The 15,702-nt window shown below is 42.9% G+C and overlaps 1 protein-coding gene and 1 long non-coding RNA gene across 6 annotated transcripts in view; one reads left to right on the forward strand and one right to left on the reverse strand.

The window, feature by feature from the left end:
* Positions 1 to 9,406, forward strand: part of LOC132391759 (uncharacterized) — a 114,127-nt gene extending 104,721 nt beyond the window's left edge. For both annotated transcript variants that reach the window (XR_009511341.1, XR_009511342.1), the window contains one exon: positions 8,971 to 9,406. This is a non-coding gene — a long non-coding RNA (uncharacterized LOC132391759). The remainder of the gene's footprint in view (positions 1 to 8,970) is intronic.
* LOC132391741 (netrin receptor UNC5D-like) overlaps positions 1 to 15,702 on the reverse strand; it is a 775,452-nt gene that overhangs the window by 114,454 nt on the left and 645,296 nt on the right. For all 4 annotated transcript variants that reach the window (XM_059965319.1, XM_059965334.1, XM_059965310.1 and 1 more), the window contains one exon: positions 5,257 to 5,341. In XM_059965319.1, coding sequence (XP_059821302.1) covers positions 5,257 to 5,341 — 85 coding nt within the window. The remainder of the gene's footprint in view (positions 1 to 5,256; positions 5,342 to 15,702) is intronic.

Below are 15,702 nucleotides of genomic sequence, written 5' to 3' on the forward strand. Positions count from 1 at the left end.
TGAAATGTGTATTAAAATTCACTGCTAAAGCTTTATCAAGGCTGGGGGACAGATAATGTCACCGTGACTGAAGTTTAAGAGCTGAAATTCATTCTTGTTACAGTGCCAAGGTCAGTATAATTTTTTTTTACCTCTAATGTTTGTGGTGATGGAGTGAAAGGGTTGGAAATGAAGGATGCATGTTTATCAAGTTGACTTCAGATGACTGTATGCAAATGATGTACAATGCCTGCAAATTGCTTGAGAAATATTAGTGAAGGCCCACCCTGCACTGGGAAAACATGATATGATAAATGGTTAGCAACCTTTTAACTTAACCAGAGAACGACCTGCAGCTCACTCATCTTCTGGAGAGCCTTATCGCATAGAAAAAGTCCTTTCAGTCCACCATGCCTATGCTGACTTGCAAATACCCAACCATAGCCAGCAGCACATGGTCCTTGGCTTTCTATACTTAAGAGAACAAATAGAAGGAGCAGGGGCAGCCCATATGTTCCCTTGAGCCAGGATCATTATGTCTGACCTGATCTTGGCCATGGCCCCATTTCCTTGCCTGTTTCCCATCAATCTCAAATTTCCCAGAGACAAAAAGTTAGACTTGTACATGTTAAATGATTCACTCCACACCTCTCTGAATCCAGAGCATTCAGGATGCTCTGAGAGAAGAGATCCTCTGTCATCTCTCTATCTTGGATGATGACCTGTTATTCTTAAACACTGGCTCCTGATTCTAGTTTCCTGCACAAAAGGGAACTTGCCCTCAGCATCTATCTCGACAAGCTCCTTCAGGATCTTGACCAGCTCACAAGATTCAGGAGGATCTCAAAGGGTCAGGCAGCACCTGTGAAGGAAGATGGGAGGTTGACATTTCCATTTGAGCCCCTCCCTAAGTCCAGATAGAGAGTCGTGACTCAAAGCCTTTCTGTCCATTTTCCTCCACAGGTGCTGAATAACCTGCTGAGTTCCTCCAGCATCTTGCTTGTTGCTCCAGATTCCAGCATCTGCAGTCTTTTGCCTCTCCCCTCAGAATCTTACTGGTTTCAATGAAATCACCTCTCATGTGTCTGGTGAAGACAGGAAACATGTGCAAAAGAGTTTTTAAAGTAGAAAAGCCAATGCACTGGGGGAATTCCATTCCCTCAAACCTCAGACATCCAGGTCTAGTGCTACCAACAAGTGTCACAAACTGGGTTGCAGTGGCTGACCATGATGTCTCCTGTGCCTTGTCATGTCCTTCAGTCTCCACGGAGTGCTACAGTGCACAGCCTTGCTGGCTACGGGATCTCACTGTGGATCCCATCCACCCAGCCCGCCAGAGCTAACTCTGCGTGCGAGTTCAGGCATGTCCCTACCTCACTGGGGCGTGAGGCCGCTGGCTCGCCTCACCTGGTTTAGCCTGCCTGTGGATGCGGTGTATGAGGGTGCAGCCGCTGTTGCAGCCAATCTCTAAATCTGCTCAATTAGTTTGGTAAAGTCAACACCTTTGCTCCTGGAATCAATCTGGTGATCCTTCTCTGAAGCATGTCCCTCCTTAAGTAAGATCAAAAAATCTAAGTACTGCAGTTGTGACCTCATCAAGATCACGTTCGGTTGTAACAACATTTCCCCCCCATTTGTAGTCCATCCCCTTTGGATTAAAACAAATTCCTTGATCCATATACAGTACTAACTTCTGCATTCCATGTCTGGATTCATTAAAATCCTCTGTACCATGAGCAAAATCAGAATCAGGTTTATTATCAAATATCTTATATAAGATGGGGTGGAGTTTGTTAGGTGTTTTCAGGAAGGTTTCTTAACACAGTATGTAGATAAGCCTACAAGAGGAGAAGCTATACTTGATTTGGTATTGAGAAATGAACCTGGTCAGATCTCTCAGTAGGAGAGCATTTTGGAGATAGTGATCATAATTCTGTCTCCTTTACAGTATTGGAAAGAATTAGGAACAGACAAGTTAGAAAAGCATTTAATTGGAGTAAGGGGAATTATGAGGCTATCAGGCAAGAAATTGGCGGCTTAAATTGGAAACAGATGTTTTCAGGGAAAAGTACGGAAGAAATGTGGCAAATATTCAGGGGATATTTGTGTGGAGTTCTGTACAGGTACGTTCCAATGAGTCAGGGAAGTTATGGTAGGGTACAGGAACCATGGTGTACAATGGCTGTAATAAATCTAGTTAAGAAGAAAAGAAAAGCTTACAAAATGTTCAGAGAGCTAGGTAATGTTAGGGATCTAGAAGAATGTAAGGCTAATAGGAAGAAGCTTAAGATGGAAATTAGGAGAGCCAGAAGGGGCCATGAGAAGGCCTTGGTGGGCAGGATTAAGGAAAACTCCAAGGTATTCTACAAGTATGTGAAGAGCAAGGGGATAAGACGTGAAAGAATAGGGCCTATCAAGTATTACGGTGGGAAAGTGTGTATGGAACTGGAGGAAATATCAGAGGTACTTAATGAATACATTACTTCAGTATTCACTATGGAAAAAAGATTTTGGTGACTGTAGTGATGGCTTTCAGCAGACTGAAATGATTGAGCATTTAGATATTAAGAAAGAGGATGTGCTGGAGCTTTTGGAAAGCATCAAGTTGGATAAGTCACCGGGACCAGATGAAATGCACCCAAGGCTACTGTGGGAGGCGAAGGAGGAGATTGCTCAGCCTCTGACATTAATCTTTGCATCATCAATGGGGACGGGAGAGGTTCCAGAGGATTGGAGGGTTGTGAATGTTATTCCTTTATTCAAGAAAGGGAGTAGAGATAGCTCAGGAAATTATAGACCAGTGAGTCTTACCTCGGTGGTTGGTAAGTTGATGGAGAAGATCCTGAGAGGCAAGATTTATGAACATTTGGAGAGATATAATATGATTAGGGATAGTCAGCATGGATTTGTCAAGGTGAGGCCATGCCTTGCAAGCCTGATTGAATTTTTTGCGGGTGTGACTAAACGCATTGATGAAGGAAGAGCAGTAGATGTAGTGTATATGGATTTCAGCAAGGCATTTGATAAGGCACCCCATGCAAGGCTTATTAAGAAAGTAAAGAGGCATGGGATCCAAAGGGGCATTGCTTTGTGGATTCAGAATGGGCTTGCCCACAGAAGGCAAAGCGTGGTTGTAGACAGTTCATATTCTGCATGGACGTCAGTGACTAGTGGGGTGCCTCAGGGATCTGTTCTGGAACCCCTACACTTCGTGATTTTTATAAATGACCTGGATAAGGAAGTGGAGGAATGGGTGAGTAAGTCTGCTGATGACACAAAGGTTGGAGGTGTTGTGGATAGTGTGGAGGACTGTCAGAAGTTACAGCAGGATATGGATAGGATACAAAACTGCGCTGAGAAGTGGCAGATGGAGTTCAACCTAGATAAGTGTGAAGAGGTTCATTTTGGTAGGTCAAATATGATGGCAGAATATAGTATTAATGGTAAGACTCTTGGCAGTGAGGAGGATCAGAGGGATCCTGGGGTCCAAGTCTATAGGACGCTCAAAGCAGCTGCACAGGTTGACTCTGTGGTTACGAAGGTGTATGGTATATTGGTCTTCATCAGTCGTGGAATTGAACTTAGGAGCCGAGAGGTAATGCTGCATCTATATAGGACCCCGGTCAGACCCCACTTGGAGTACTGCGCTCAGTTCTGGTAGCCTCACTACAGGAAGGATGTGGAAGCCATAGAAAGGGTGCAGAGGAGATTTACAAGGATGTTGCCTGGATTGGGGAACATGCCTTATGAGAATAGGTTGAGTGAACTCGGCCTTTTCTCCTTGGAGTGACAGAGGATGAGAGGTGACCTGACAGAGGTGTATAAGATGATGAGAGGCATTGATCATGTGGATAGTCAGAGGCTTTTTCCCAGGGCTGAAATGGTTACCACAAGAGGTCACAGGTTTAAGGTGCTAGGGAGTAGGTACAGAGGAGATGTCAGGGGTACATCTTTTACTCAGAGAGTGGTTAGTGTGTGGAATGGGCTGCCGGCAACAATGGTGGAGGCGGATACAACAGGGTCTTTTAAGAGACTTTTAGATAGGTACATGGAGGTTAGTAAAATAGAAGGCCATATGTAAACCTAGTAATTTCTAAGGTAGGGACATGTTCAGCATAACTTTGTGGGCCGAAGGGCCTGTATTGTGCTGTAGGTTTTCTGTTTCTTAATCATCATCTCTAAGGTAGACAACGTAGTCACTTCTTTGTTGCTGGAACATTATATTGTGTAAGGTATCTTCCTGGTTTTATATATAATGGGTTAGGCTGCACCATGGATTACCCCAAGCTTGGCTGCAAAAGGAGGAGGGTTGAGCATGGGACTAGCAACCCCATCCTGTTAAAATCCAGAGCGACAGAAACACCAAGAGAAGCTCCACGGCCCTCATCCCTGGGAGCGGAAGGACCTTCACTTAGAAGACATATGAAGTTGTGTAGTGGAAATGGAAACAACAGGGCCAATCAACCTTCAATCGACCTAGGACAGAAGATTTTGATGGGATGCTGTTGGTGGAAAGTGCCGCAATGGAGGTGACAGGCTTATGAAGAAGAAGATATATAATTGGCTGTTCTTCAAAGGTACTCTACTGGAAGTGAATTTCCTTGGGATGTCAAGAGGTGATGAAAGGCACTTTGGAAATGCAAATACTCATTCTGTACAACATAAGTCAAGCAAAGATGCAATTCTCAACAATTGTACATTCCTTGAACTCAACACTCTCGAATATTTTGTTAAGAACTCGGTGAATCACCAGGAGAGAGCCACCCAATCCCAATATAATTAGAAGAGCATTCACATGTTATCGCAAGGAACTATAATTAGCTGATGTGAAGCTAATTATTCATAATAAACACTCTTAATAGTTCTGATATTTCAGTTGGAACTTTCAACAGTAGAGCACTAATGAAATGAAGCATAAGAATATTTAATGAATATGTTTAATGTTTTTCAAACCATGCAATTAAATTCCAAAGCTTTAATTATTTATTATTAAAATGTTCTAGATAAACAACATAATTTTATACTATTTTTCATGCAGCTATGGCAAACCATTGCCCACGCACTTGATTATATTATTCAGATTGCATTCTCTTGTCTGCGAATTACCAGACTGTGAAGGATATATTTTAATAATTCCAATTTCTTTTCAATTGGCCTCTTCATTTCCCCCATACCCCTGACTATCACAAGGCCCTAAGCAAGCAGAGCCTTTCCCCATTCCAATAAGTATATCTGCAGAAAGGAAAACAACACGTTTGAACATATTTTGTCTCTTACCTAGTTTCGCCTTGATTGACTGCAATGTACATTTCCCATGAATTCCCCTCAGGAATTGATCCCAAAGGAACCATTAAACGGACTCCTTATATATATATATATATAAAAAAAAACATTGTTAGTTTCATGAACATGTGTAGATACCTTTAGAAATTTTGCCACCCCAAACATCAATGGAGGAATGGAGCACTTTACACACATTGATGATAATAATAACATAGAATATCTTATCACAAATATCTTCAAATACACATACGCTAGAGAATGCCATAACTTCCAGGTTGTCCACTAAGCTACAAACTCCTCTGCTCTGAGACTCCAGTGCCAAATTCCTCACTGTCTTTGGGCTATCATGTGGCACTTGCTACCCAGAAGCACAGTTGTATTGCTACCCTATGCAAACAACTGTAGGAAGGCATCTCAGCACCCCCTAATGGGTGTAAGCTAAGAGCTTGCTTTCCCAGTAATGACAACAACCTTTGAAAGAATGAAAGCAAGATTTGATGGAGCATTGGAAGTGGGTGCCACTGTAACGTTTGGGACAAGACCAATGACCAGAGAGCTCCAAGCCAAAGTAATAATGGTTAGAGAAGAAATGGGTGATTGGCTTCCTTTTTTTCTTGGAAGGAGGCTGTTAGAGTCACCCATTCTGTTGTAAAGGACAATTAAGAAAGCAACAAATGTTGGCTTTGGTAATGGAACCCCATTCTGTGAATAATTAACAAAAAGATCAGTGGCAGCAGTTGTCTCGTGGAAAAGCGGCCTTCAGTAGTCAGGGGATTACATTCAAGAGTCACAAGGTAATGAGCCAGCTCTACAAAACTGGTTAGAGAAAAATTGGAGTATTGTGTTCGGTTGCCTTGTTATAGGAAGGATGTGGAACCTTTAGAGAGGGTGCAGAGGAGATTTACCAGGATGATGCCTGGATTAGAAAGCACATCTTATGCGAATAGGCTGAATTATCTAGGGTTTTTCTCTTTGGAGAGAAGGAGGATGAGGGGTGACTTGATAGAGGTGTATAAGATGGTAAGAGGCATAGATCGAATGGATAGCCAGACTTCATTCCCATGGCAGAAATCATTAATTCAAGTGGGCCTAACTTTAAGGTATTGTGAGGAAAATATAGGAGGGATATCAGAAGCAGATTTTTTACCCAGAGAGTGGTAGGTGTGTGGAACGCCCTGCCAGTGGTGGTGGCAGAGGCAGGCACATTAGGGTCATTTAAAAGACACTTTTAGTCAAATAGTTGGTCATTTGATAGGCAAATGGTTGGAAAAAAAATGTAGGGCTCTATATCAGAAAGGGTTAGATTGAAGTTGGAGTAGGTTAAAGGGTCAGCATAAATTTGTCGGCACAAGGGACAGAAGTGTGGTGTACTTGTTCCGTGTTCTGTGTTTTTAATGTCTATCCAAATGTTCAGGCTGATGTAACTCGCCAAGGTTCAGTTCTCACATTGTTTCATAGAGAGTTGGGAGCTCTAGGTGTTGAGCCAGTGATGTCTGGCAGATGGACCCCACTCCTTCAGCCTTCACTCACGAGCTGGGGCTCTTACAAAGTCATGGAGTCATTCACCATTGAACCAAGTCAACTGACCCAATGTGTGTGTGTGTGTGTGTGTGAACCATCAAATGTTCACTCACAACAGTGCCACACTAATCTCATTGTTCCCACATTCCCATCAAACCCACCCCCAGAATGAACAATTCGCCTGCACACGAGGGATTCAGTGGCTAAGTCAACCCATGTGTCTTAAGGACATGGGAGGAAACCATGCAGTCACAGGGAGAGAACACCAGAGGTCAGCATTGAACCTGGCTCACTGAAGGTGTGAGGCATCAGCACCACTGTGTTCCCCTCCTTCGTAGCCAAATCATAAACCACTTTATAAATATCAGTTTTTCAATTTCCCTGTGTGGAAAGGAAACCTTCTCCAAGACATCTCCGTTGATATCCAGGAGATATTATGTAGCTTTATAAAACTCTGGTTCGGCCACATAAGACCATAAGATCCAGGAGCAGAATTAGGCCATTCAGCCCATCGAGTCTGTTCCACCATTCCATCATGGCTGATCCCAGATCCCACTCAACCCCATATACCTGAATTTGCACCATATCCTTTGATACCCTGACCAATCAATAAACAATCAACTTTCGCCATAAATATACACATGGACTAGGCCTCCGCTGTAGTCTGTGGCAGAGCATTCCACAGATTTACAACTCTCTAACTAAAAAAATTCCTCCTTACTTCTGTTCTAAAGGGACACCTCTCAATTTTGAGGCTGTGCTCTCCAGGTCTGGATACTCTCACCATAAGAAACGTCCTCTCCACATCCACCCTGTCTAATCCTTTCAACATTTGGTAGGCTTCAATGAGATCCCCCTGCATTTTTCTAAATTCTAGTGAGTACAGGCCCAAAGCAGCCAAACGCTCCTCACATGTTAACCATTCAATTCCTGGAATTATCCTTGTGAACCTCCTCTGGACTCTTCAATGACAACACGTTTCTGAGATATGGGGCCCAAAACTATTGCCAGTATTCCAAGTGCAGCTTGACTGGTGTCTTAGAAAGGCTCAGCATTATCTCCTTGCTTTTGTATTGTATTTCCCTTGAAATAAATGCCAAAATTGTTTTTGCCTTCTTTACCACAGACTCAACCTGTAAATTAACCTTCTGGGAGTCTTGCATGAGGACTCCTAATTCCCTCTGCACCTCTGTTGTTTGAACCTTCTCCCCACTTAGATAATACTCTGCACTATTCTGGAGAATCGCATGTAGATCTGGTCGCCCCACTATAGAAAGGATGTTGAAGCTTTGGAGAGAAAACATGATGCTGCCTGGTTCAGAGGGCTGGTTCACGAGAGGCTGGAGAAACTTGGGTTGTTTTCTCTGGAGCATTGGAGGCTGAGCGGAGATCTAATAGAGGTTTATAAGATGAGGAGAACATTGATAGAGTAGACAGGAAGCATCTGTTCGCCAGGGTAGAAATGTCTGATACCAGAGGGTATGCCTTGAAGATGAGAAGGGGCAGGTTCAAAAGGGATGGGAGGGTAAGTTTTTTTACTCAAAGAGTCATGGATGCCTGGAATAAGCTGCCCCGGTGTGGTGATAGAGGCAAATACATCAGAGACTTTTAAGAGCCGTTTAGGTAGGCACATGAATGTGAGGAAGATGGAGAGATATGGACATTTGAGTAGGTAGGAGAGGTTAGTTTTTGGGGGCTTTTTGGCTTACCTTTCAGCTGGTTTGCCACAATATTGTGAGCCAAAGGACCTGTTCCTGTTCCTATGCTGTACTGTTACATGTTCTAACAAACTAGAACTGAGAACTTTCCCACTGTTGCCAGGTGCAAATTTCAAAGTGAGGAAACCTCTCTGTAAAGAAGGTCGACTTTGTGAGTGGAAGTGCTTTAAATATTATTTGGGTAAGATGGATCCTTCCAAACCTATGAAGCGAAGGGCTCAAGACATGGCCATTAATTGTAATGTGGGGAAGATGTGAGTGCAGTCTAGGGAGACAATTCAGCTACTGTGAAGTGTACCAGCCTGGACATTCTCCCTTCTCTCCTTTTCCATCAGGCAGGAGATACAAAAGCTTGAAGACATGTATCACTAGGCTCATGGATAGCTTCTATCTCACTGTTATAAGACTATTAAGTAGTTCCCTAGTATGATAAAATGACCTCACAATCCACCTTGTTGTTTACCTGCAGTGCACTTTTCTGAGATTAAGACATCAAGGCGATTGCGGAAGGCGAGCAAGAGTTCATTGCTGAGCGCCTGCCTTTTGCCAGAGAAGGAGCCTGTGAGCAGCCTATCACCGTGTAGGCAGGAGTGCCCCCTGCTTCCTGTGTTGTCCCTCTCTTTTGATGAATGTTAATAATATTGTAGCATAACATCGTGGTTCTGCATTTATGGATTCGACTATTGTGTTTGTGGATATGGACTTATTCAGAATTATGGTTTTTACATTCTGTGTTTGTTAATCATCTGCTCCTTTTCTGTTTTGTTGTACGAGGGGGGCTGATGATCTGTTAGTGTTCTGTATTTTTTGTGCGGGGGAGGAGGGTTTCTTTCCTGGGGTCGATGATCCTGTTCCATTTAGTGCGGGGAAAGGGGGTTTGATGAATCAGGATGCCATTTTTTTTTGTACCGTTGGGTGGGAGGGAGGGTTGTGGGTTTGATGTTTCTCTCTGAATGACTTCATGCTCTTTCTTTGTTTTATGTTATAACTATAAATCTCAGAGTTGTATATGGATACATACTTTGATAATAAATGAATCTTTGAACCTTTATTCTACATTGTTATTGTTTTACTTTGTTCTGCCTCAATGAACTGTGTAATGATTTGATCTGCATGAACAGTATCAAAGACAAGCTTTTCACTGTGTGTCATTACCGGTGACAATAATAAACCAATTCCAGTAAGCCAATTCCAAATGAAGTTTCTGAATATGAGACCCCTGCAATATAAAACTTGGAATGCAGTTTATGTAACTCCTGGCATATAAAATCTGTAACCTCTGGCATATAAAATGTGGAATGCAGTTTACGTAACCCAGGCCAATAAAATTTAGAATGCAGTTTATGTTTTCTAGGAGTAAATTGAGGGTAAATTCCACAGTGTGAATGTCTCTCCCCAGACTCTGTGCAACTTGGTCCAACTCAAGGTGCCAGATTGGCGATAAAGTCAACTCAGGGGACTTGAAGCATGTTCTAAAAGAGCCCAGACCTCAGCAATGAATGGCGCAAATGTTCATGGTTTCCTTTCAATTCAAACAAAAAGGAAGCGTTGGTGCAGTCAGCAGAGAATAGTGCTCTCCCTAGCTATGTGATCGCCACTGCCCCAGTGAGCTCTCTCATCAGCTCTCTGTAATCTACCTGCACACAGCTAATGGGAAAACAAAATACCCAAAATTGAATTTACAGGAACTGTTGCTCCCTGTGGAGAAAGTGGTAGCCTGCTCAAAGTATTAGTCTGAGGAATAAGATATGCTGACCTTGAATTTAGAGCCACGCATTTACGCAAACCTCACATTAATCAGAATCAGGTTTATTATCACTGATCTATGTAAAAGTCCTTGGCACACATATATATCTAGGGTGCCTAAGACTTTTGTACAGATCTGCGTTTGTCGATGTGGAGCAGAGAGCGAGTTTGTAAATCTGGTAGAGCAAAGGATGCTGGGAATGACAAGGGTGGAGTGCCGCGGGAGGGGTGTGGGACAGTAACTGGTGCCAGGGGGCAGGGCTTCAAATTCTTAGATCACTGGGATCTATTTTGGGGAAGGCATGACTTATACAGAAACACTGGGTTACACCTGAACTCAAAGGGTACTAATATCCTGGCGGGATTGTTTAATATAGCTGTTAGGGAGGGTTTAAACTGAGTTGGCAAGGGGAATGAAACCAGGGTGTTAGAGTTGAGGAAGAGGAAAATAGAAATAAGTCAAGGAAATCCTGTGGTTCAGGAGGATTTAAACTAATGTGGCAGGGGGATGGGAACAAGTGCAGAGAGACAGAGGGGTGTAAAAGGAGGGTAGAAGCAAAAAGTAGTAAGGTGAAAAGTAAAAGTGGCAGGCAGGCAAATCCAGGGCAAAAAGCAAAAAGGGCCACTTTTCAACATAATTGTATAAGGGCTAAGAGTGTTGTAAAAACAACCCTGAAGGCTTTGTGTGTCAATGCGAGGAGCATTTGTAACAAGGTGGATGAATTCAATGTGCAGATAGTTATTAATGAATATGATATAGTTGGGATCACAGAGACATGGCTCCAGGGTGACCAAGGATTGGAGCTCAACATCCAGGGATATTGAATATTCAGGAGGGATAGACAGGAAAGAAAAGAAGGTGGGGTAGCCTTGCTGGTTAGAGAAGAGATTAACGCAATAGAAAGGAAGGACATTAGCCTGGAGGATGTGGAATCGATATGGGTAGAGCTGCATAACACTAAGGGGCAGAAAACGCTGGTGGGAGTTGTGTACAGGCCACCTAACAGTAGTAGTGAGGTAGGGGATGGCATTAAACAGGAATTTAGAAATGCGTGCAATAAAGGAACAGCAGTTATAATGGGTGACTTCAACCTACATATAGATTGGGTGAACCAAATTGGTAAGGGTGCTGAGGAAGAGGATTTCTTGGAATGCATGCAGGATGGTTTTCTGAACCAACATGTTGAGGAACCAACCAGAGATCAGGCCATTCTAGATTGGGTATTGAGCAATAAGGAAGGGTTAGTTAGCAATCTTGCCATGCGAGGCCCCTTAGGTAAGAGTGACCATAATATGGTGGAATTCTTTATTAAGATGGAGAGTGACATAGTTAATTCAGATACAAAGGTTCTGAACTTAAAGAAGGTAACTTTGAAAGTATGAGACGTGAATTAGCTAAGATAGACTGGCAAATGATACTTAAAGGGTTGACGGTGGATATGCAATGGCAAGACTTTAAAGATCGCATGGATGAACTACAACAATTGTTCATCCCAGTTTGGCAAAAGAATAAACCAGGGAAGGTAGTGCACCCGTGGCTGACAAGGGAAATTAGGGATAGTATCAAGTCCAAAGAAGAAACATGCAAATTAGCCAGAAAAAGCGGCAAACCTGAGGACTGGGAGAAATTCAGAGACCAGCAGAGGAGGACAAAGGGCTTAATTAGGAAAGGGAAAAAAGATTATGAGAGAAAGCTGGCAGGGAACATAAAAACTGACTGTAAAAGCTTTTATAGATATGTGAAAAGAAAAAGATTGGTTAAGACGAATGTAGGTCCCTTACAGTCAGAAACAGGGGAATTGATCATGGGGAACAAAGACATGGCAGACCAATTGAATAACTACTTTTGTTCTGTCTTCACTAAGGATGACATAAATTATCTTCTGGAAATAGCAGGGGACTGAGGGTTTAGTGAGATGGAGGAACTGAGGGAAATACATGTTAATAGGGAAGCGGTGTTAGGTAAATTGAAGGGATTAAAGGCAGATAAATCCCCAGGGCCAGATGGTCTGCATCCCAGAGTACTTAAGGAAGTAGCCCAAGAAATAGTGGATGCATTAGTGATAATTATTCAAAACTCCTTAGATTCTGGATTAGTTCCTGAGGATTGGAGAGTGGCTAATGTAACCCCACTTTTTAAAAAAGGAGGGAGAGAAAAACTGGGGAATTATAGACCGGTTAGTCTGACATCTGTGGTGGGGAAAATGCTAGAGTCAGTTATCAAAAGTGTGATAACAGCACATTTGGAAAGCAGTGAAATCATCAGACAAAGTCAGCATGGATTTGTGAAAGGAAAATCATGTCTGACGAATCTTATAGAATTTTTCGAAGATGTAACTATTAGAGTGGTTAGGGAAGAACCAGTGGATGTGGTATATTTGGATTTTCAAAAGGCTTTTGACAATGTCCCACACAGGAAATTAGTGTGAAAACTTAAAGCATACGGTATTGGGGGTATGGTATTGATGTGGATAGAGAATTGGTTGGCAGACAGGAAGCAAAGCTGGCCAAAGTTCAATGAAACAATACCCTAGCAGGGAAGACAGTGGAACAAAAATGGCAGGTATTTCTGGGAATAATGCAGAAGGTGCAGGATCAGTTCATTCCAAAGAGGAAGAAAGATCCTAAGGGAAGACAAGGGAAGTAAAGGGCAGTATAAAAATAAAAGAGAAGAAATATAACATAGCAAAGATGAGTGGGAAACTGGAGGACTGGGAAGCTTTTAAAGAACAACAGAAGATAACAAAAAAGGCAATTTGCCAAGAAAAAATGAGGTACAAAGGTAAACTAGCCAAGAATATAAAGGATGATAGTAAAAGCTTCTTCAGGTATGTGAATAGCAAAAAAATAGTTAAGACCAAAATTGGGCCATTGAAGACAGAAACGGGTGAATTTATTATGGGGAACAAGGAAATGGCAGATGAGTTGAACAGGTACTTTGGATCTGTCTTCACTAGGGAAGACACAAACAATCTCCCAGATGTAATAGTGGCTAAAGGAACTAGGGTAAAGGATGAACTGAAGGAAATTTATATTAGGCAAGGAACGGTGTTGGATAGACTGTTGAGTCTAAAGGCTGATAATCCCCGGGACCTGATGGTCTACATCCCAGGGTACTTAAAGAGGTGGCTCTAGAAATCGTGGACGCATTGGTAATCATTTTCCAATGTTCTATAGATTCAGGAACAGTTCCTGCTGATTGGAGGGTGGCTAATGTCCCACTTTTCCAGAAAGGAGGGAGAGAAAAAACAGGGAATTATAGACCGGTTAGCCTGACGTCAGTGGTGGGAAAGATGCTGGAGTCAATTATAAAAGAGGACATTACGACACATTTGGATAGCAGTAGAAGGATCAGTCTGAGTCAGCATGGATTTATGAAGGGAAAATCATGCTTGACTAATCTTCTGGAGTTTTTTGAGGATGTAACTATGAAAATGGACAAGGGAGAGCCAGTGGATGTAGTGTAGCTGGACTTCCAGAAAGCTTTTGATAAAGTCCCACATAGGAGATTAGTGGGCAAAATTAGGGCACATGGTATTGGGGGCAGAGTACTGACATGGATTGAAAATTGGCTGGCTGACAGGAAAGAGTAGTGATTAACGGGTCCTTTTTGGAATGGCAGGCTGTGACCAGTGGGGTACCGCAAGGTTCGGTGCTGGGACCGCAGCTGTTTACAATATACATTAATGATTTAGGTGAAGGGATTAAAAATAACATTAGCAAATTTGCTGATGACACAAAGCTGGGTGGCAGTGTGAAATGTCAGGAGGATGTTATGAGAATGCAGGGTGACTTGGACAGGTTGGGTGAGTGGGCAAATGTATGGCAGATGCAGTTTAATGTGGATAAATGTGAGGTTATCCACTTTGGTGGCAAGAACAGGAAGGCAGATTACTATCTAAATGGAGTCAAGTTAGGAAAAGGGGAAGTAAAACGAGATCTAGGTGTTCTTGTACATCAGTCAATGAAAGCAAGCATGCAGGTACGGCAGGCAGTGAAGAAAGCTAATGGCATGCTGGCTTTTATAACAAGAGGAATTGAGTATAGGAGTAAAGAGGTCCTTCTGCAGCTGTACAGGGCCCTGGTGAGACCACACCTGGAGTACTGTGTGCAGTTTTGGTCTCCGAATTTGAGGAAGGACATTCTTGCTATTGAGGGAGTGCAGCGTAGGTTCACAAGGTTAATTCCTGGAATGGCGGGACTGTCATATGTTGAAAGATTGGAGCGACTGGACTTGTATACACTGGAATTTAGAAGGATGAGAGGGGATCTGATTGAAACATATAAGATTATTAAGGGATTGGACACACTGGAGGCAGGAAGCATGTTCCCGCTGATGCGTGAGTCCAGAACTAGAGGCCACAGTTTAAGAATAAGGGGTAGGCCATTTAGAACAGAGATGCAGAAAAACTTTTTCACCCAGAGAGTGGTGGATATGTGGAATGCTCTGCCCCAGAAGGCAGTGGAGGCCAAGTCTCTGGATGAATTCAAGAGAGAGTTAGATAGAGCTCTTATAGATAGCGGGGTCAAGGGATATGGGGAGAAGGCAGGAACGGGGTACTGATTGTGTATGATCAGCCATGATCACAGTGAATGGTGGTGCTGGCTAGAGGGGCTGAATGGCCTACTCCTGCACCTACTGTCTATTGTCTATTAAAGAATGGGAATGAACCGGACCTTTTCAGAATGGCAGGCAGTGACTAGTGGGGTATCGCAAGGCTCAGTGCTGGAACCCCAGATGTTTGCAATATATATTAATGATTTAGACAAGGGAATTAAATGCAGCATCTCCAAGTTTGCGGATGACATGAAGCTTGGCGGCAGTGTTAGCTGTGAGGATGATGCTAAGAGGATGCAGGGTGACTTGGATAGGTTATGTGAGTGGGCAAATTCATGGCAGATGCAATTTAATGTGGATAAATGTGAGGTTATCCACTTTGGCGGCAAGAACAGGAAAACAGATTATTATCTGAATGGTGGCTGATTAGGAAAAGGGGAGGTGCAACAAGACCTGGGTGTCATTGTACACCAGTCATTGAAGGTGGGCATGCAGGTACAGCAGGCGGTGAAAAAGGCGAATGGTATGTTGGCATTCATAGCAAAAGGATTCGAGTACAGGAGCAGGGAGGTTCTACTGCAGTTGTACAAGACCACACCTGGAGTATTGTGAGCAGATTTGGTCCCCTAATCCGAGGAAAGACATTCTTGTCATAGAGGGAGTACAGAGAAGGTTCACCAGATTGATTCCTGGGATGGCAGGAGTTTCATATGAAGAAAGACTGGATCGACTGGGCTTATACTCACTGGAATTTAGAAGATTGAGGGGGGATCTTATTGAAACGTATAAAATTCTAAAGGGATTGGACAGGCTAGATGCAGGAAGATTGTTCCCGATGTTGGGGAAGTCCAAAACAAGGGGTCACAGTTTAAGTATAAAGGGGAAGCTTTTTAGGAC

Source organism: Hypanus sabinus, chromosome 1 (assembly GCF_030144855.1).
Source record: "Hypanus sabinus isolate sHypSab1 chromosome 1, sHypSab1.hap1, whole genome shotgun sequence".
Taxonomy (NCBI): Eukaryota; Metazoa; Chordata; class Chondrichthyes; order Myliobatiformes; family Dasyatidae; genus Hypanus; species Hypanus sabinus.